The 22,368-nt window shown below is 47.4% G+C and overlaps 1 protein-coding gene across 1 annotated transcript in view; it reads right to left on the bottom strand.

The window, feature by feature from the left end:
• PI4KA (phosphatidylinositol 4-kinase alpha) overlaps positions 1-22,368 on the bottom strand; it is a 149,790-nt gene that overhangs the window by 27,375 nt on the left and 100,047 nt on the right. Inside the window, exons 24-32 of the mRNA XM_032271316.1 lie at positions 16,903-16,973; positions 16,700-16,824; positions 15,455-15,536; positions 15,086-15,169; positions 13,703-13,792; positions 11,227-11,346; positions 7,793-7,885; positions 5,646-5,802; positions 5,268-5,395 (exon numbers count right to left, since the gene is read on the bottom strand). Of these exons, the coding sequence (XP_032127207.1) occupies positions 5,268-5,395; positions 5,646-5,802; positions 7,793-7,885; positions 11,227-11,346; positions 13,703-13,792; positions 15,086-15,169; positions 15,455-15,536; positions 16,700-16,824; positions 16,903-16,973 (950 nt within the window). The remainder of the gene's footprint in view (positions 1-5,267; positions 5,396-5,645; positions 5,803-7,792; positions 7,886-11,226; positions 11,347-13,702; positions 13,793-15,085; positions 15,170-15,454; positions 15,537-16,699; positions 16,825-16,902; positions 16,974-22,368) is intronic.

The raw sequence follows: 22,368 nt of genomic DNA, 5'->3' as shown, positions 1-22,368 counted from the left end.
GACCTCGCTGGCATCTAGAGTGAAGGGAGAGACTCACTGGCATCTAGAATGAAGGGAGGGATCTCTCTGGTATCTAGAGTGAAGGGAGAGACTCGCTGGCATCTAGAGTGAAGGGAGGGACCTCAATGGCCTCTACAGTGAAGGGAAGGGCCACCGCCCTGGCATCTATGGTGACGGTAGACAGGTGACTAGTGCGGGGGTGCCTGGAGCTGCGGCTGGACCCATTAATTGAAGCTGCTAATCAGCTTGCCATCTTGGCTGTGGACCAAGCCACTGAAGGGTTGCACCTGAACTAGGGTGACTGGGCTGGGTAAGCAGTGGAGCTGGCCAGATTGCCCATGCAGGGAGGAGGGGCCCTGGGGCATGCCCATGCTCAGAAGGCCTTGAGCTCAAGAAGGTCCCTTTATTCCGGAGGACGAAAGGGCTACAAAAATTACAAAGGCCCTAAGTACCTGGGAGGAGCGGTTAGGCTCCCACAACAGCTGCTTACAAGACCCAGAGCTCGAGGGAGGCTGTGAGCAGCTTTCCCTGAGCTGATCTCTCCTCCTACCACCTGGGACCTGCTAGTGATGTCCATACTCCATCTGCCCTGCTCCCAGGGGTCTCCAGGGGCAAATCCAACCCACTCCTATCTGAGGATCAGACAGTGAGGCCAGAGGTTCAAGGGCACCTGGACTAAGGAAGTGGAGATGCGAGGATGGATCTGGGCTCCAGAGCCCCAGGTACAACGTGAGCGCTGACACATGGTCAGGAAAAAACCCCTGCCCTGTGAAATGGGAACGGCTGCAGCCCCTACTCTTAAGACCCACCGAGGTCTGAGGTTGAAGCAGCATGTGGAACGGAATCCTGACCACAGCAGCACTGTGTCCTGACAGTCACAATTTGTGGTGAAACCAGGGCTTCCAGAAGACCCTGAGAGGAGGGCATGCCTGTCCTCTCCTGGGAAGTGGAGAGTCCCAACAAGAGATAGTGTGTAGCAGGTATGTGCAGGCAGGTGTGCACACTGGGCCCACACAGGGAGTGAGTGTGGTTACGACTCAGGATCAGGTTCCTCCTGAGCCCAGAGGAGGACAGCCTCAGGGTGTAGGGGAAACTGCAACAGTCAGGCCTAGACCTAAAGGCCTGGGTTAGATGGACAGGAAGTGATATACAAAGCCCTGCTCAAGCCCAGCACATGGCAGGACCAGAGCAAATTATCAGTTACTAGTGCAGCCCAAATGCATTTATTTTGGGTCATGAATTTAAGTACTAAACAAGATCATGAATCTTTCCCCTCTCAGTGACATGAAGGCCCCAGACCCCTGTAAGGAGGCCAGGCTCCCCACTGTGCCCACACTGAGATGCAAAAAGCAAGTCTGACAGCTCTTCATCCCCTGGGAATGCAAGAAAAGACATCAACGATTCAGTGATCGCCTCTGAAGTTGGGCTGATTCTTATTTCATTACACTCACACCTTCCACCTTTTCCATCAAGTATACGTTGTATACATTGCTTATATATTTTTCTACTATAAAAGTATACATTTCTTTTATAGTAGAAAAAATTTAAAAAGCCCTCACCCTGGGCACTGTGGGACCTGGACAAGCCAGGTCCTTCTGGAAGTAGAGACAGGGAGTGAGGACCTGAATGACCAGATGCTGCCAGGGCCAGTGCCAGGTGTGAGTGTGAGTGGGTGGAGAAGCCTGGCACAGGCCAAGGGACCTCAGGCCAGCTGAGCCACTGGAGATGGCAGGGGCAGGAAGTACAGGCTGGACTCCAAAAGAACCCAAATGAAACAGTAATCTGCTTGGTATAAAAATCCCTTCAGGCTGGGTGCGGTGGCTCATGCCTGTAATCCCAGTACTTTGGGAGGCCAAGGCAGGTGGATCACAAGGTTAGGAGTCTGAGACCAGCCTGACCAACATGGAGAAATCTCGTCTCTACTAAAAACACAAAAATAGCTAGGCGTGGTGGTGAGTGCCTGTAATCCCAGCTACCTGGGAGGCTGAGGCAGGAGAATTGCTTGAATCCAGGAGGCGGAGGTCGTAGTGAGCGAAGATTGTGCCGCTGCCCTCCAGCCTGGGCAACAGAGTGAGACCCTGTCTCAAAAAAACAAAAACAAGGCCGAGCATAGTGGCTCACGCCTGTAATCCAAGCACTTTGGAGGCCAAGGCGGGCGGATCACCTGAGGTCGGGAGTTCAAGAATAGCCTGATCAACATGGTGAAATCCGGTCTTAAAGAAAAAACAAAAACAAAAACAAAATCCCTTCCCAATTTTGTTTAAATTAAAAAAAAAAAAAAAAAAAAATGGAAGTGGAGTAAAAAGCAGGAACCCTTACTTCCTGCCAAGACCAGCTCCTGGGTGGGAAGAGCCCCAGACATAAGAAAGACATCTCAGCCAGGCATATTGGCACACACCTCTAGTCCTAGCTACTGGGTCGGGAGGCTGAGGCAGGAAGATCACTTGAGCTCAGGAATTTGAGGTCAGCCTGGGCAACATAGCAAGACTGTCTCTCTAAAATAAATAAATAAATAAAAAAAAATAAAGACCTCCTTCTCTCTGGGAAAATAAACACCAGTCCTCCTCAACTGTTAAGTTTTATGTAAATGTACAATGTCCAGTATAGAAATAAAAGCTTTCAAACAGTGAAGAAAAAAAGATCAAAAGAAACGGACCCAGGGATGACTCAAATGCAAGAGACCACACATGATATTAAAACAATTACAATAAATATGCTCAAAGATTTATAAGAAACAATTGAAAAAATGGGTGAAAGTAAGATAATCTCAGCAGAAAATGCAAACTATAAAAAAGAATTACATGGCTGGGTGTGGTGCCTCACGCCTGTAATCTCAGCACTTTGGGAGGCTGAGGAAGGTGGATCACCTGAGGTCAGGAGTCCAAGACCAGCCTGGCCAACATGATGTAACCCTGTCTCTACAAAAATATAAAAATTAGCTGGGCATGATGGCACGTGCCTGTAATCTCAGCTACTCGGGAGGCTGAGGTAGGAGAATCCCTTGAACCCAAGAGGTGGAAGTTGCAGTGAGCCGAGATCATGCCACTGCACTCCAGCCTGGGGAAGAGAGTGAGATCCCATCTCAAAAAAAAAAAACCAAAACCAGAATTATTAAATAGAAATCCCAGATCTGGAATTGTTTTTTTCTCATTTTCAAATTACATTAATATTTATTTATGTTTCATTTTCTAGATTTGAGAATTGTATCTGAAATAAAACATACACAAGATGGTTTTACAGCAGAATGAATAAGACAGAAGAAAAGAACAGCGAACTGGTATATAGGTTAAAAAAAAAAAAAATTAACCAAATGAAAGAGTGAGAAAAACCCTGAAAAACTGACAAAGACTACAGAGAATGTTGATAATCTCAAAATCATCTCAATTCCAAGTCATCTCAAAAAAAGCATCCCAAAAGAAGAGACAAAGAGAATGAGGTTTAAAAAAAAAAAAAAAAAAAAAGAAATGACAAAGAAATACTGGCCTAAAAATTTCCAAGTTTGATAGAAATCCTAAATCCCTAAAATTAAGGTCAATGAATTCCAACAGGATAAATACACTGAAAATTACACACAGCCAAACTACTGAAAATGAAAGATAAAGAGAAACATCCTACGAGCAGCCAAAAGCAAAACAATAACATATACAGTCAGCCCTTGGTATCCTTAGGGGAACTGGTTCCAGGATGTGGAACCCACGGCTAAGGAAGGCCGGCTGTACTGAGAAAAATATTGTTGACTTCTCTCCAGAAACAATGCAAGCTAATAGATAACAGAAGATATATCTGAGATGCTAAAAACAATAAAACAAAAAACTATCAACCTAGAATCCTGGCCTAGGAAAAATAAACCATATGCATCAAAAATGAAGGTGAACTAAAATGAGAGAATTTATTTCCAGCAGACCTGCATTACTGGAAATGTTAAAGAAAATTACTTGGCAGAAGAGATCACAGGAAGACTGGAAGATTTTGAGTGATGAAAAATATTTGGATAAATTTATCGTGCTATAACAAAGCCTCTTCTTAACTTCTTTGTGAGACTTTTGACTTTTTTTGAACAAAAACAACATTATAAGGTCTAATGCATACAGCAGTAAAACATGAAAACAAGGCACAAGGGATTGGAGGGAGAAATTGGGTGTCATAATGGCAGTGTCTACAATGGCAGTGGTACACAGCTGTCTCTGCAGAATCCTCTCCCTGGCAAGAACCATAATTGCTGTGCCCGCTCCAGTTGTCATTTACTGACAGCCCGTTAGTATGCAGGTACTCTTGTTATGATTCCCACCATGCAAGGGGAGGAGCCCTGCCCAGGAGTCAGAGCCCCGCTGGCTGAAGTGTTGAGTTTCCCAGGCCCTTCTGCACATCCGTGGTGGGAACAGGATGGCCAGGCAGAGGACCCAGCAGGCTGCTGACTCCACAGGTGTCCCCCCTGACTAGATAACCTCTCCCAGGCACCCAGTGGACCAAAATGTTTCCTAAGAACACTGAAAGGTGTGACTGACACAAACCCCACAAGGTTATAAAATATCAGGCAAATGTGAGGTATTATCATCACTGTCACTGCCTCCAGCCTGGAACATTTTAATTCTATCTTCGGAAATATTCCAACTTTCCTGAGAGAACAAGAAAATCAAAATCCCTCTTTTTGACCACTCACTTTAACTGATCCTAAGAAACACAGAAAGAAAACATGTCAAATTCCCTGCTAACCTGACAATTAACAGGATCTTTGAAAAATATTAGTTGTTCTTAAGTGTTCATCTAATCAGCTGACAGGTGAGCATAACCTTCCTTGTGGGACCCCTGCAGTAGCAACTTCAGAAATACAGATGTAGTGAAAGGGAGCTGATCCCAGTATTTATTTATTTATTTTTTTAATCATAACCATAGCTTTCGCCTCACTGAAGGTGATCCCAAGATTAGGTCAAGAAAAATGTCCTTGTGGACAAACACAACTGCTCTCAATCAGATTCCAAGTTAACAGGTATTCAAAAAGCTGGATCTTCCTATTTCAGTAGGGAAATGGCTCCCCCTATGGAGATTTTGGGAGATAACAGCTTCTAGTCATCACTGGGATGCTGTTAACATATATTCAGTTTTCCCTGACTGTCAGGTACAATAATAGAATCTATAAGGAGACTGAGGCTTGAGAGGGTGAGGGGCTTGCCCAGTGTCTCCATGCTTGGTGGCGGCGGCACTAGGAAGCCTCTTCCCATCTCTTATCCCATCCCATCCTCAGTGCCAACTGGAGGTCAGGGTCCTACCGGCACTTCCACTCCATCCTTGCCGGCCAGCAGCCACTCCCAGCAGGCCAGGGCTGTCTCCATGCCATGCTCGTTGAACATCCGGAGGGGACCCCAGCACAGATGATGAAGGAGCTGTGGGTCACAATCTGGAACCGAAGAAACATCAGTCAGAGGATTCCAACAATGGCCAAACCCCAAAACAGCTTCCCCAGGTCAGTAAGAGTTCACCAGTTGGGGACAACGATGGCCTTTTATTGACTTTCCACTCATGAGAGATACTCCTCTACTTGGGGGAGCTCCAGTTGCTTCTCTGGTCAGGACTCCAGCTGGCTATGGGTCAAGGCCAGCACTCATTTAGAAACGAGCCCAGAATTCCACGGTGCTTCCGTGAGTTACCTTTGCTGCTAATGAGCATTGCAGTCAGCTTGAACATGGCCTGCGTGTAGTGCTGAGCGTGACTGCGGTCTAAAGCTGAATGTAGATCCTGGACCATCATTTTGTTCAGGTCAGACATCTGGCCTGTGGTGCCTGAGAACCGAATCATTCCATACACCTGCAAAAACATTCTCATCAGCAACTAAGCATAGAATCCAGGCAAGGTGAGTGAGGTCCTGGAAGCCACTTGACCACACTTGTAGTGGCACTGGTGGGTGCCTCGCTGCCCAAAGTGGAGTTCATGCATGCAGAGAGGCAGGCTCATTTCAATGATGCTACTACTGATCACAGCTTTTTTCTAAAAGAACGGCTCCTCTAAAAATGCATGTTAGTGGTGCCACCACTGCAGATGTTCCCCAAAGGCGGGAACCTTGTCCCTCATCTTTGTACCTAGCACTGAGCCCGGGGTCTGACCCACTGTGGGACTGCATGAACGTGAGCTGTATAAATACATTTCCTTCAGACTCAATTAATGACTCAAACAACATCAGCCTCATTATTATTTTTTTTTTTGAGAGGGATTCTCAATCTGTTGCTCAGGCCTGGAGTGCAGTGGCATTATCTTGGCTTACCACAGCCTCCGCCTCCTGGGTTCAAGTGATCCTCCCACCTTAGCCTCCCGAATAGCTGGATTACAGGCATGCACCACCATTCCTGGCTGATTTTTGTATTTTATTAGAGACAGGGTTTCACCATGTTGGCCAGGCTGGTCTCGAACTACTGAACTCAAGTAATCTGACTGCCTTGGCCTCCCAAAGTGCTGGGATTACAGGCATGAGCCACCAAGCCCAGGCTTTATTATTATTAATAATTTCTTTCTTTGAGACAGAGTCTTGCTCTGTTGCCCAGGCTGGAGTGCAGTGGTGCGATCATAGTTCACTGCATTCTCGAACTCCTGGGCTCAGGCGATTCTCCTGCCTCGGCCCCCTGCAATGGGCTGGGATTACTATTGTAAGCCGCTGTGCTTGACCAACCTACTTATTTTTAAAGTCAAATATAACTTTTTTCCAGAGAAAGGAACATACAAGTGACAGAGTGCTTGGAGGGAGTGAGCTTCCACTCAGACCAGACCACTGATGAACTTTCAAAGTTGTCAGGGAGCTTAGAAATGGTGTCGACTAATATACACCATGGAATACTATGCAGCCATAAAAAATGATGAGTTTGTGTCCTTTGTAGGGGCATGGATGAACCTGGAAACCATTATTCTCAGCAAACTGACACAAGAAGAGAAAATCAGACACATGTTCTCACTCATAGGCGGGTGTTGAACAATGAGAACACATGGACACAGGGAAGGGAGCATCACACACTGAAGTCTGTTGGGGGCGACTGGGGAGGGACAGTGGCGGGTAGGGAGTTGGGGAGGGATAACATGGGGAGAAATGCCAGATATAGGTGATGGGGATGGAGGCACCAAAGCACATTGCTATGTATGTACCTATGCAACAATCCTGCATATTCTTCATATGTACCCTAAATCCTAAAGTACAATAAAATATTTAAAAAAAAAAAAAAAAAAAGGTGTAGACTAGCTTCTGAGTTTACGGAGGAGGAAATGGAGGCCCAGAGATGTGATGCTGCTGGTCAGGCTGGAATAAACTATGGTGTGGTGGTTTTGTAAAAGCCCACGATGTGGAGTTGGAAGATGTGGTTCCAGACCCCACTCCACTCGTGTGACTTTGGCAGGTTACTTAATCTCGGGAGCCTCCATTTATCTGTAAAACTGGAATACTACTACTTACATATCACCAAGTGTCCAAGTGTCTGTGGCACGTAAATGTTTGTTACTGCTTTTAAAAAAGGCCAAAAAAATTAAAAAGTTTTATTCAGTGCAGGCAGAGTGTACACAGAGTCACCCCCTTGTGGAGGAAATAAGTAACTGCCATAAACACTCTGAAATGTGCCAAAGAGTTCCAGGCCCCTATCTCCTTTAAATCCTCCTAACCTATGTGAATTCCACATCACCCAGACCCTTTGTCATTTTCCACTAGGAGGAGGCCAACAGGCATCCAAACAAGAGGACACTTTAAAGGACCTAGGACACAAGGACAAAAGAGAAGAGAAAAGAAGACGAGAGAAGAGAGGAAAGGAGAGAAGAGAAATACCTCGCCTGCATAGCGGTTGCGCAAATTCAGGGACGCCATGAAATTGGAGTAGTCTTTCTTCACACAGGCCGGGCGCTCGGTTAGCTGAGTTGCCTACAGACAAAGAACCATTATGTTAGACTATGGCAACACTATCCTTTTCTCATGTTTACCATGGCTAAGCCTAAACCCAATTAAGAAGTCACATATGGATCTGGGGGTTACTAGTAATAAACATCTTCACTGCTGCCAAGTTAATAAAGCAAAATATTTTAGGACACCCAGCAGTTTGGTATGTCCCATAAGAAATTAAAAAAAATTATAGAAGAAATGTCTCTGGAAGGCAGTTTGTGCTACTGGTGAACAGGCCCTTGCAAGAGAAAGAATCACTAGATTGTGAGAGTAACTGTCACCTGAGATGGAAATGCCATGAAAGTGTTCACAGCTGTCTCCTTGACAGTTGTGCGTGTGGTTTGTAAATGTCACTTACAGAAGGTAAAGGGTCTGAAGGGGAAAGCCAAGGCCAGCAGGATCTTAAACATCTGCTGGCTGTTCCTGTCTAGTGGGAGGAGACAGAACAGGGCACACCTTGAATATAAAGGCAACACACAGAATGGGAGAAAAAATATTTGTAAACTACCACCCAGCCCCTCCCCCCTTCCAGCCACTTCCTCTGCTTCAGCCTCAGCCTCCCAGCCCCAGGCCTCAGTGACCCGGCTTCCTACCCCAGGCTGGCTGCTGTGCCACACCTTTCAGTTCCTGTTCATCCAAGGACCTCCTTTCACATTTCCCTTCAGCATTAGTACTAACGGGAAAAGTGAGCTTCTCAACTGATGAAATTTACAGGGAATTTTTGTTGTTGTTGTTGGGGACATGGTGTGGAGAAAGAGGACCAGGATAAAAAAATACAGATGTTGGGAACATCAAAATACAAGAAAGAAAAAAATTCTCATGAAATTATTAAACTGGTTTATTTAGAAAAATAGATCATGTAAAATGTCTTTAAATTTTCGGGAAACAAAGTGGTCTTTGGCACCAAGCAGGACTGCATTAGAGCTTGAGTGATACTGATCAGCTGTGAGACCCTGGGAAGTCAATGTCTCTGAACCTAAATGTGCTCATCTGTAAAGCAGGCATAAGAGTGGCCCACTCACACGTTGTTACAGGTTCAATGTTATGACACATACAACATCCTGGCATGGCAAACAACACCTGCTGGTGCTCTCATCGAGAGCTGTTGCAGGAGTGACCTGCCCTGCAGAGGAGTGCTGACTCAGTTGCTCGGTCCTACTGGCCTGAAATCATGCCTCTGAAACTGCCCTCCAGAGACCACTCTTCCCCTTGGAATGCTATATGAGGTGCGATGTCAGTCAGGGACGGAGGGGGCTGCCCTCTCCCTGTACTTTCCAGGGTAGGGTACCTGAGGATCTCTAGCACAACCAACAATTGAACATGAGAAAAAAGTACCCTTTCCTGTTTAGCAGCAGAAAGAGAAACCTGACAGATCAATAGAGTGACTCTAGTTAACCTTCAACGATGGGCTGGGCGCGGTGGTTCACACCTGTAATCCCAGCACTTTGGGAGGCTGAGGCAGGTGGATCACTTGAGGTCAGAAGTTCAAGACCAGCCTGGTCAACATGGTGAAACCCCACCTCTACTAAAAACATAAAAATTAGCCAGGCGCGTTGGTGCACGCCTGTAGTCCCAGCTACTCAGGGGGCTGAGGCAGGGGAGTAGCTTGAACCAGGGAGGCAGAGGATGCAGTGAGCTGAGATCGCTCCACTGCACTCCAGCCTGGGCAACAGAGCATGACTCTGTCTAAAACAAACAAACAAAAAACTGGTGGGAAATAATTCCGATGTCTTCAATGCAATGCAAGGTTAAGTATTTAAGGAGATGGATATCCCAATTTCCCTGATTCAATTATATGAATGTACCAAAGTATCATATGTCCTCCCAAAATATGTACACCTAATATGTATCAATAAAGAATTCCTAAAAATTAAAAATAAAGTTAGAGAAAATCTAACGTAAGTTTTCTGGGGAAAAAGAACAAAATCTTTCAGGCAAAACAGATCTCTCACAAGTCAGCTGGCTAGAGCCTAGAAAAGGCCTACAAATGGGAATAAGTATTCTATTTTATATAATAAAGCGTTGTTCCTACCATCCCGAAAAAGGAAAAGGCTTATGACTGTCATAGACATTTTCAGTCTATGAGTTCCGCCTCTGGCCTCTGTGGCCTCTCAGTGGCAGAGACACCCAGGTCAGGGTACTGATACCCAGTGTCCCGTCAGAGTAGGAGGCCCGGGGTGGGGTGGCCCTGCAGATGCAGGCTGGACCCAGCTCAACCATGTTTGCTGGGCTGGTGTCTTCAGAGATAGTGCAGTGACGCTGAGGGAAGTGCCCTGATAGCAAAATGAGGCGAGAAGACACTAGCCTTCTAGCACAGGCCCCTCTCTCCTGCCTGTGTCCCAGGGGAGGCCTGTCATTCTTCATCCTGGGTGCTCAGCCTCTGCACCTCCACATATCACATCCCACACCCCATGCAGAGAGGGCTGGGAAGCACACATGGCCAGGCTCTAGATTCAGATTAACCAACAGAATCCCTGCGACCAGCCCTAGTCACATGGCCAGGTAGAATTGCCTGCTTTAATCCTATTTAACAATTTAACTCAGAAAGTACTGCTGTGTGAACCCTCTGTCCTCTAGATTAATCTCTAGCTGAACAAGAAGCTGAAGGCATTCATGTGCGATTCAGCACCTGCAGACAACAGAACTGTTCAGGCGTCCAGTGCACACTCCAGATAAGTGCAACTGCGGCATCGCACCAGCAGAGTGATTTCCGTCCTCTTGGATGGGGACACTCAAATCAAAATCTAATCATTGACATTTCAAGCACTGATTCCCATAAATCCATATAGTGAAAAAAAAAGGGCCGGGCGCGGTGGCTCACGCCTGTAATCCCAGCACTTTGGGAGGCCGAGGCGGGTGGATCACGAGGCCAAGAGATCGAGACCATCCTGGTCAACATAGTGAAACTCCGTCTCTACTAAAAATACAAAAATTAGCTGGGCGTGGTGGCGCGTGCCTGTAGTCCCAGCTACTCGGGTGGCTGAGGCAGGAGAATTGCCTGAATCCAGGAGGTGGAGGTTGTGGTGAGCCGAGATCGCGCCATTGCACTCCAGCCTGGGTAACAAGAGCGAAACTCTGTCTCAAAAAAAAAAAAAAAAAAAAAAAAAAGAAAAAAAAAGGCACAATAAGGAAACATTCAACAGCCACCTCTTCTTTTAGGCCAGGGTGTGGCTTACACGACTACCATTGTCAACAGACATCCAGAGCACCCAGCACGCACTCGCTGAGTGTTATGAAAGTGAGAGCTGAGCTTTAGGCCTTCCTCTGCACTGTGGCTTCCATGGTCTAAGGGGGTCACTGCTCTGTAGAAGGCTCGCACATACCCCGAGAGTTGTGTTCTGCTTGTTGTAGCCAGCAAAGTGAAGGATGCTCTCAGTGGCCATGGCCAGCCCCGTGTGCTGGGACAGTCCCGACACCCAGTTCTGATGTTTATTCAGATATTCCTGAAATAGGAAAAACACATGGGGTTTCATTCATTTATTTATTTAATTTTTTTAGAGGTAGGGTCTCACTCTGTCACCTAAGCTGGAGTGTGGTGACATGATCATGGGTCACTGCAGCCTTGACCTCCTAGGCTCAAACCATTCTCCCACCTCAGCTTCCCAAGTGGCTGGGACCACAGGTGCACACCACCATGCCCGGCTAATTTTGTAACTTTTGTAGAGATGGTATCTCACTGCATTGCTCAGGATGGTCTTGAATTCCTGGCTGAAGCAATCTTCCTGCCTCAGCATCCCAAAATGTCAGGATTACAGGCATGAGCCACTGTGCCTGGCCTTGCTATTTCAGCTGTGAGGCCCAGGGAAGTCAATGTCTCTGAACCTCAATGTGCTCATTTGTAAAGTGGGCATAAGAGTGGCCCTCTCACATGTTGTTACAGGTTCAATGTAATAACACATTTTTATTTAAAGGGGAAAATAAAACTATAAATTAAGGTGTGGGCTAATGGACCAAACACTGGGTTTCTGTCCCGGGTCTGCCCCTCCCTAACTAGCTGTGGGACTGTCAGTAAGTCAAAGTCCCTATCTGACCGGCTACTACTCATTTGATGGAGGACGAGGCTGATTCCCCGAGTGGCTGTCATGTTGTCACTGCGGTGTTGCACCGTCAACAGGGGAGGGCCATTTATACTACAGGTGTCAAGTTGGGGGTGAGGGGGCCCAAATTTGTTGAGCATCTGCTGTAGCAGCCACCAGGCAAATAAGTTGCAGAGCCTTCGCCTTGTGGTCAACAGGCAGGCAGCATGGTGTGGAGCCTCAGTTCTCCTAATGCAGCATCCTGGCAGCCCAGGTCGGTGAGCTGGATTGCAGGAACAAAGAACACCTGTGTCTACCTGGCCACCCAGTGGGAGAAGGGTTCTGGGGCAAAGAGATACCAGGCAGAGCCCAGAGGTGTGAGGAAGGCCTCCTGCTCTGGGGACCACAGGGGACTCAGCACTGCAGGAGTACCAAGGACAAGGGGTGAGAGGGTGGGGACAAGCCTGGGCCAGATGCAGGCCAGGCAGGAAAGGCCTCCAGGGCCATGCAAAAGTGTTTACAGGCGTGAACCAACTAATTCCCCAAAGAAAAATGTACAGGAGTATATACATGCAGAATTGTCTCAATGGTTTAGGGGGGCTCTTGGAGCCCCAGAAATCCATCCTTGGACATCATGGTGATGAAGAGTGACTAATGATCAAGTTTAAGTGAAGCACACTGACCAGATATGTTATTAAAACCAGACTACTCTGGTGGGTGGAGGAGACGGCAGATTCGGGGAAGGGGAAGGCTGAGGCTGGGCACGGTGGGTAGGGAATAAGTGCATTGCAGGGGAAGTGAAAGGGTAGGCCTGGGGCACACCAAGGGGACACCTGGTAGAACGACCAAGACCACTTCAAGCCTTTTCATTTCCCATTTCCTTCTTAGGCCAGGCCTGCCTGAGACAGTAAAAAGCTCTGTCATCTGCTTTTTTGTCCATTCAAACTTTCTAGGCATTAAAGGGGTCCTCCCCTCTTCAGATGACAGCCTTGGAACCTGAGGCCCTTTTGCTGTAAATGAACAAAGGGAAATCAGACATTTCTTGCCACTGTGTTTCCACACAGCTTCCAGGGCTCTTGGAGTGGGCTGCTCTATCCTTCCTGGATTCCACAACCAGAAATACTTTTGAACCTGTTTCATCTTTAAAGTGCTGCCAAGGTCAACTTCATGAGTTCCTCTTAGCATACCCACTCTCTGCTAACACAGATTCCTTCTAGTGGTATTTTTCTCATCTTTGATTCCTTTTAAGGCAACTCTTTCCTCTCACACCCTGTGGCATTACATGGTTTACCTCAAGGCCATCTGTGTTTGCCAGCCAGTGTTTTTGTCTGAAAGGCTCCCATGTACCTACATGTGCAGCTTATGTGAAGCTACTGGGGCACAAATCCCCAACTCTGCCTCTGCTTGGTCAGGCCCCAGTCTTTGGGCATAGGTGCCAGCAATGCACTTGGCCCTTAGAGATGCTGCCATCTGGCAGCCTCCAACACCCCCACACAGCCCTTGCTCTCTTGTGAGCAGCCCCCAGGTCCTACCACAAACCTAGCACATTACCTGGTGTGAGCCGTTGGTTGCCCTCCTTGTGCCCTGGCCAGCACTCACTCCACAGGCGCTCCTAACAAGCAGACTCTGAGGCATCTATTATTCTCAGGTCCTAGACTGACATTTTCAGTCTCCATTCACATTAGTGCTATTTGCATTTTGAGTTCTCCATGTCTCTGTAAAGCTCTTTGGAGACCTTGAAGGAGCTTACAGAGATTGCCTTTTGATGGTTTCAAGAACGTACCTGCAGATGGGACTTGGTGACAGTAGGTGCCCACTTCATGGCCTCCTGCAGGATCATCCCACAGCGCGCAGCGAAGTCCTTCACAATGCTCTGGAAGAGGTTGAAGCTGGTTCTCAATAACCCGAGGTCAGCTCATCTGAGCTGCTGTAGTGACTCTTATGGGCTGAACTGTGTACCCACAAAGCCCTATGCTGTGCCTTTACTGGCGCCAGTATCTCAGAGTGGAACTCATTTGGAGACAGGGCTTTAAAGAGGTGATTCAATTAAAAGGCTGATAAAGTAGGTCCTGATCCAGTCTGGCCACTGTCCTTCCCTACATATGTGGAGAGGAAATCTGGACACACAGAAACACTGGGGTGGAGGGGAGGAGGTTGTGTACAGAGGGAAGACCATGGAAGGACACAGGGAGAAGGCTGCCATTCACAAGCCAAGGAGAGAGGTCTCCGCAGAAACCAGCTCTGATGACACTTTGATCTTAGACTTCAGCCCTCAGAACTGTAAGATAATGAATGTCTGTGCTTTAAAAGCTACCCAGTTTGTTGTCTTTTGCTACAGCAGCCCAGCAGCACAGTCGCTAAGTTTGAACCTCAAGGCCCCTGGGGCCAGGAAGCCCACATACACTGTGGTCTGCAATTCCTGCACAAGATTTGTGGCAGAATCTACATCAACAGTATGTCACAGGGCCGCTGTGCAACTTGTGTCCTGGGTCTGGAACTGGATGGAAGGGTAGGCTCTAGGTGGCAAAATCCTCTTTGGTGCTAACCACAATGTAGGAAACTCCCCATTGAGAGCTGGTCTGGCTGGGAGGTCCCAAGGTTGGACATGACCCATTCCAGACTGAAGGAGCTGTGAGCTGAGCTTCAGTCTTGCTGCAATGAGGGCTCTGAGTCAGACCCAGTCGGGGACAGGAGAGACCCAGTACATCCTCCTCTTTTGGAGTGATTTATTCTGCCCATTTCCTCACAGTATAGCACAAGTCAAAGGTATGTTCCCCTATTACCACAATAACAAAATGTGAGTGCACCTCAGAGAAGTGAAGGCTACCTGAAAATCACACTTGTGTGATGCAGACTCGAGAGGCTATAAACTGGCTGGTAGCTGAAGACCTCTTTGGCAGCTAAACTGAGAACACAGCTGAGAGTCAACATGGCTGAGGTGGGAGAGCTGGGCTTGGAAGACAGAGCAGCCTGGGGGCAACCAGCTCATCTTGCACACGGTGGGGCCTGGCGATGGCTCAGTCTCTTCACTCGGGGATGGGGCCAGCACCACCCACACCTCAAATTGCTGGGGACTGGGTGAGCTCATGCAGGTCGATCACCTCGTGAACATACTCGGAACTATGGTAAAGATGGCCTTTAATGCAGGGGATTGTGTCAGGCCTACCTCGCGGGCCTCATATGTATCAGGAACCGTGATCCGGTAGGGGGCGTCGGGGATGTCATAGTAAGGCTGGTCCTTGTGAATATCCTGCAAGCACAGCGAGACTCCTTCTTCCAAACTGCCTTCCCCAAGTTGCCACTAGCAAGCACATGGGCCACCCTTCCCATCAGCTGCCTGTCTCTGACAGGCCTCCACACTTACTGCAAGATACCAGGTGGATTTGGGCCCCCTCACCCCCAACTTGACACCTGTAGTATTAATTAGGCTCAGGCCTATTGTCAGAGGAGCATGCCACAACACAGGTAGACAGGGCTGGCAGGGTGGTGGTAGTGGTGGTGGTGTTTGGGCCCTGGGTCTCCTGGGGACACTCACAGCGCTCAGTGACAGTGACAGGGTCTGCAGAATGTCCAGCATGGTCTTCAGCACAGTCCCACTCCAGAGCAAGTGGGGAAACCTGCATGGAACCGGCTCTCAGGACTAAGAACCAAACCTCCAAGGAAGGTCTGCTTGTAGGAGCCCCCTCAGCCACCAGCCCGAGCCCACACCTGCTGCAGGCCAGCTGAAGGTGGAGGTTGGGAGGCCTTTGCGGCAGGATGCCTGGCCTCCTCAGGCTTACTGCAGCAAGGTGGGAAGTGCCCAGTCAGAAAGGCTCCCGAGGCTACTGCCAGCCCCACTCCTTAGGGCCAGACACATCCCAAGCGACTGGCCGTAAACCTGACACCAACTGCCTTGGTTATGCACTGGCCAGGACACCCCTCACTTCCCAAAGCAATTCTCTTAGTTTTTGACCAGGGCTTTCCATTATTTCTTACATAATGGAGAAAACAACAGTATCTACCTGACACCTGGGGTTAGACAGGCCATGGGCTTCTAAGGTCCCAGGGATGAAGGAGCAGTGTCTCTGCACAGCTGTGACCCACCAGTGGCCCATCGCTCAGGAGGCCCAGCTCAGACACACGCCATGTGTGTGTTGGACTCATTCTTGTGACCCCTGGCTGGCTCCTGACCACCCTTGACAGTCATGCTGCCTGGACCAGGCACACAGCATCTGTGACAGGCTCCAGAACAGCTGGATGCCTCTGGGAAGCTGCAGGCAGCCTCTGTGTGGGTGTTTTGCTGCCTTTGGCCTTCTCACCTTGGAGAAGCTGGCCCAGCCCACCTCTGAGAGTCCTCATCAGTGTGGGGACATGACCCAGCAGGGTCCGTTTTGGCTCCCAGCATGAAGAGTGTATAGCAGAGAAGGGTCTATGTGGGCTTTTGTTCCTGGGAAGCCTAAAGATGTTGATTCTACAGGGGACCTCTGGCTGGGCCCTGGGCTAGAAGATGTGCACCAGGTGTTGCTAGGGTGGGTGGGATTGAGAGACACAGGGATGTGGCACCCAGCAAACATGCTGTAAGTAACATCGATAGCTCAGAATGAACAGAAGTTTCTGGACCAAAATTCAGACTCTGCAGCAAACTCACTGACATTAGAAGGCGGCTACATCGCCCTTAAGAGTTTTCATTCTGACTCCATTTTTTCCCAGGCTAATAATATAAGGAGGATTTTTCCTGCCATCTGAAATCACAGAAGTTTATACACATACACACAAAACATTAGCAGGAAAATGAGCTTACTTATCCACCAGACCAGATAGATACTTGTCTGCCACCCTCCTTATTCTCTTGTGGATGTGGTTGAAGTTCACCAACAGGAACTGAGCATGCCGCTCCAGTTCCTCCTCATTCTCCTTTGTCTTGGCCTAGAGATGTAAAAGAGACAGGTACAGCAGTGCCCCAGGTGCCTCCATCAGACAAGCATTCATGCTGGAGAGGCTTACTTTATCTGCCATCATGTTCAGGAAGGCATCGAATACTTTGTCTGCGACTGCAATCACACACTGCATCATCCCTGAAACGAGAAGGTTTCCACGGATCAGGTGCAGCAACAGAGAGAATTCTAGCAACTTTCAATCATCTTCTTGTGAAATGATTTTAGACTTACAGAAAGTAGCAAAGATAGCACAGAGCTACCATATACCCTTCACCCAGCTTCCCTGGATTTTAACATCTACAATTACCAGGCTGATGTGTCAAAATTGAGTCAGACACTGATATAATCCTATTACCTAAACTTTAGACTTTGTCTGGATTTTCCCAGGTCTCCCACACATGCCCCTCTCCTGTTCCAGCAACCAACCCAGGACACCAGGTAGCATTTAATCTCTGTGTATTGGGTTGGGCATGGTGGCTCAAACCTGTAATCCCAGCACTTTCAGAGCCTGAGGCAGAGCAGATCACCTCAGGTTGGGAGTTTGAGACCAGCCTGACCAACATGGAGAAACCCCGTCTCTACTAAAAATACAAAATTAGCTGGGCGTGGTGGCACATGCCTATAATCCCAGCTATTTGGGAGGATGAGGCAGGAGAATTGCTTGAACCTAGGAGGCAGAGGTTTTGGTGGGTCAAGATGGCACCACTGTACTCCAGCCTGGGCAAGAAGAGAGAAACGTCATCTCAAAAAAAAAAAAAAAAAAAAAAATCTCTGTGTCTTCTCCTCCCCTCCAATCTGTGGTGACTCCTCAGTCTGTCAATGTCTTTTGTGATTTTGACCCTTTTGAAGAACAGTTATTTTGTTGAATGTCTCCTAATGTAGGTTTGTCTGATGTTTGCCCATGATCAGACTAGGGTTATGTGATTTGGGGGAGAACTTTATAGTGTATATGCTCTTTCTGCATCACATAAAGGGTACGTGGTAACAGTATCTCTTGTTACTGGTGAGGCTAACCTTGACCACTTGGTTTGAGCTACTGTTTTTCTCTTTTTCTATTTTTTTTTTTTTGAGATAGGGTCTCACTTTGGTACCCGGGCTGGAGTACAACGGTGAGATCATAGCTCAGCTGCAACCTTGAACTCCCAGGCTCAAGGGGTCCTCCCACCTCAGCCTCCCTGGTGGCTGGGATTACAGATGCACAACACCATGCCCAGCTAATTTGTTATTATTTTGTAGAGCCTATGGTAGTCCAGGCTGTCTTGAACTCCTGGGTAAGCGATCCTTCTGCCTCGGCCTCCCAAAGTGCTGGGATTACAGGTGTGAGCCACAATGCCTGGCCCCCTTTCTCTATTCTTTAGAAGCAAGTCACTAAGTACAGCTCACATTCAGGGCCGAGGAATTAAGTGCTACCTCCTGAAGGAAATTTGTGGATGAAAATTAAAGCCACCAGAGCAATTGACATTTTGGAAAAGATACTTTGAAGTTATGCAGAGATCATGTTTCTCTTTAAGATTTTGCCCATTCACTTTTGTATCCATGAGTGAACTGTGCCTGCAGTAGTTACTTTAGTTGTCACAGAAATTTTTTATTTCCCTCATTCTTTCTACTTTTAAAAAATTTTTGGCCAGGCATGGTGGCTCACACCTGTAACTCTGAAAGGCTGAGGTGGGCGGATCACAAGGTCAGGAATTTGAGACCAGCCTGGCCAGCATGGTGAAACCCTGTCTCTACTAAAAATACAAAAATTAGCCAGGTATGGTGGCGCCCACCTGTAATTCCAGCTACTCAGGAGGCTGAGGCAGGAGAGTCCCTTGACCCTAGGAAGCAGAAATTGCAGTGAGCCGGGGTTGTGCCATTGCACTCCAGCCTGAGTGACAGAATGAGACTCTGTCTCAAAAAAATTTTTTTATTTTTCAGAGACAGGGTCTCGCTTTGTTGCTTAGGCTGGTCTCAAACTCCTGGGCTCAAGTGCTCCTCCTGCCTTGGCCTCCCAAAACGCTAAGATTACAGGCATGAGCTACCATGCCCAGCCCCTTTCTTTTTTTTTTTTTTTTTTTTTTGAGACGGAGTTTCGCTCTTGTTACCCAGGCTGGAGTGCAATGGCGCGATCTCGGCTCACCGCAACCTCCGCCTCCTGGGTTCAGGCAATTCTCCTGCCTCAGCCTCCTGAGTAGCTGGGATTACAGGCACGCGCCACCATGCCCAGCTAATTTTTTGTATTTTTAGTAGAGACGGGGTTTCACCATGTTGACCAGGATGGTCTCGATCTCTTGACCTCGTGATTCACCCGCCTTGGCCTCCCAAAGTGCTGGGATTACAGGCTTGAGCCACCGCGCCCGGCTCCATTTTTGTTAACACTAATTGGAATTCTGTAAGGAAGGTCAGCCTCTTTCCCCATTTTTTATTTATTCGACAGTCTAATCATTACAAACTCATGAATGTTTATTTATTTGTTGGGTTATAATCCAATACTATTTATTCTGTTTAAATCATTCCAGCTTTGGCCACTGGGAGCTCTTTCAGGTTGGCTCCTGTGTTATTTGGATGGGCCCATGTCTTGTCTTTGCTTTTGTTCTTCTTTCTTTGGCATATCCTTACTTTCTGGTACAACAAGGTGCCCAGGCTCATCCTGTACGGGCCTCCCTAGAAGCAACCATTTCTCCATGGAACCCTGGTTCCTTTTATTGGAGAATACTACTTAGAAACCAAGATCTGAGCACTGAGTATACTCATTGTTACAGCGGTGCCAAGTAGGCTGTAAAAGGCAACAGAATGGGCCAGGTGCGGTGGCTCATGCCTGTAATCCCAGCACTTTGGGAGGCCGAGATAGGGGGATCACTTGGGGCCAGGTGTTCAAGACCAGCCTGGCCAACATGGCGAAATCCTGTCTCTAGTAAAAACAAAAATTAACTGGGTGTGGTGGTGCACAACTGTAATCCCAGCTACTTGGGAGGCTGAAGCACGAGAATCACTTGAGCCTAGGGGGTGGAGGCTGCAGTGAGCTGAGATTGTGCCACTGCACTCTAGGCTGGGTGACAGAGCAAGATACTGTCTCAAAACAAAAACAAAAACAAATACAAATACAAAAAGGCAACAGAACACAGTGATCTTCACAATACAGATAAAGAAACTATAATAAAATGCCAATTCACACTCCATAATGCTATTTTTCTATCCAGTGTCTTTAATTTGCACGACTACATAATGGGTCTGACCTGTGCCACCAGGCAGAGAGACAAGGCAGGTGCTTTGTACCTCATGACCAGCATGAAGCCTGAGACATAAAGAGGCCTTTCATAGCTATTTGTTATGAGGGTAAGTGGGACCTCAGCAATTTGAAGTTATCAGTGTGACCTGGACAGATGCTCAAGGGTAGTGAGAGGTTGCTTTCTTAAGAAGCTGGGTTGGGTGAGTGAAATCTTATTTTGGGCTATGTTGTTTAGTATAATAGTTTTTTTCATACACTCTTTGGAAACGGAAACTAAATTCCTGATAATCAGATAGTTGTCAGATGCCAATCAAGATCATGTAGTAGCATCAAAGGATTTTTTAAAAACTTTTTTATTTTGAGATGGAGTCTTGCTCTGTTGCCCAGGCTGGAGTGCAGTGGTGTGATCTCGGCTCACTGCAACCTCTACCTCCCAGGTTTAAGTGATTCTCATACCTCAGCTTCCAGAGTAGCTGGGACTACAGTCACTTGCCACCATACCCAGCTAATTTTGTATTTTTAGTAGAGACGAGGTTTCATAATGTTGGCCAAGCTGATCCCAAACTCCTGACCTCAAGTGATCTGCCTGCCTCCCAAAGTGCTGGGATTACAGCCGTAAGCTACCATGCCTGGCCTTAATGTAAGTAAGATTTTTACTTTAAAAAGGCCACTCTCCTCTTAACTCCTTAGTTTAGCACTGGGTTGGTGGTGAACTGACTCACTGGATGGTTGACAGATGAGCAGCAGGCTCCTGCCCTCACGTTCCTGTGCAGCTGAGAACATACAGAGGCTTGTCCTAAACCTGGAGCGAGAAGGCAGAAGTCCCCACTTTAGTGGGGCTGCTAGACATTTCATATAACCTCTCGTCCTGGCAGGTTCTGAAAATTCAAGAATAATATGTTTCTCCAAAGACATTTCCTTCCCATCTTTCATGTTTTTAGGGGAAAAAAATAAGAGGGATGTAAACTCAATAGCTGCATATTTACTGGCTAAGTGTCACACTCAGAACAAAAATAATCGGTTTGAAACCATGTGGAAAAGTGCAGTGTACTGCAAAAATGAAAATCACTTCAGTTTGAATTAATGTGAAGAGAGCAATTGGTCCCCAGTACAATTTAACGTCCTTTGATGCCACAAGAACAGAAAAACAGAGCTCAGAGAGAAAGGCAAGTGAGACATCTAGCTTCAGAAAAGGAATCTGACTGATTCTGTTCATGAATATTCTCTAGGAGGCTGGGAAAATGTGCTAGATTTTTTTTTTTTTTTTTTTTTTGAGATAGAGTCTCACTCTGTTGCCCAGGCTGGAGTACACTGGTGCGATCTTGGCTAACTGCAACCTCTGCTTCCTGGGTTCAAAAGATTCTCCTGTCTCAGCCTCCCGAGTAGCTGGGATTACGGGTACGTGCTACCATGCCTGGCTAATTTTTGTATTTTTAGTAGAGATGGGGTTTCACCATGTTGGCCAAGCTGGTCTCGAACTCCTGACCTCAAGTGATCTGCCCACCTCAACCTCCCAAAGTGCTGGGATTACAGGCAAAAGCCACTGCGCCCGGTCTTTTTCTTCCTTTTGTCTCCTGTGGCCTTGCCTGAAAAATGTGCTACAACCTCAAGTCTTCTAAAGGTTGGCAGTTTCAATTTTTTTGTTGCTTACTCTCTCTCCGAGAACCAAAGAATTGCAGGGTGGGTCAACTGTGCAACCCACAGTCCACATGCAGTCCAGGATGGCTTTGAATGTGGCTCAACACAAATTCATAAACTTTCTTAAAACATTATGAGGTTTTTTTTTTTTACTATTTTTGTTTATTCTTTTCTTTTCTTTCTTTTTTTTTTTTTTTGCTCCTCAGCTATCGTTAATGTTAGTGTATTTTATGTGTGGTCCAAGACAATTCTTTTTCTTCCAATGTGGCCCAGGGAAGCCGAAAAGTTGGACACCGCTGGTCTGGCACGAAACTTAGCACAAAATCCGCTGCTACATGGACAAATACCAGGTAGATGGATGAAGGGAAAAGATCAATGAACAGCTCAGCCAGAACTTGACAGCATGTCCCTTATAACCCCTAGTGGTCCTGGGGCATGTGTGTGAGACCTTCTGAGTGTGGCCCCCGTCCCTCCCTGTGATATCCCCTCTGGAAGAGGCTTCTCTGTAGAAACTGCCTGCCTGCACCTTCCATCCCTCGCCTCAAAAAATGGGCTCCTTGATCACTCCAATCCTCCCCTCACTGCCAAACAGGGGGAGCTTCCAGAACCCTCACACTGTCTTTCCTTGCCAACTTCACTGGCTCCCAGCTGCAAAAATAAATTCATGCATCTAACTTCCTGACTGCT

The sequence above is a fragment of the Sapajus apella genome, unplaced genomic scaffold (assembly GCF_009761245.1).
Source record: "Sapajus apella isolate SASKATOON/1434 unplaced genomic scaffold, GSC_monkey_1.0 scaffold229, whole genome shotgun sequence".
NCBI lineage: Eukaryota > Metazoa > Chordata > Mammalia > Primates > Cebidae > Sapajus > Sapajus apella.
Note: the sequence above shows the minus strand (reverse complement) of the source record. Positions and strands in the feature narration are given on the sequence as shown.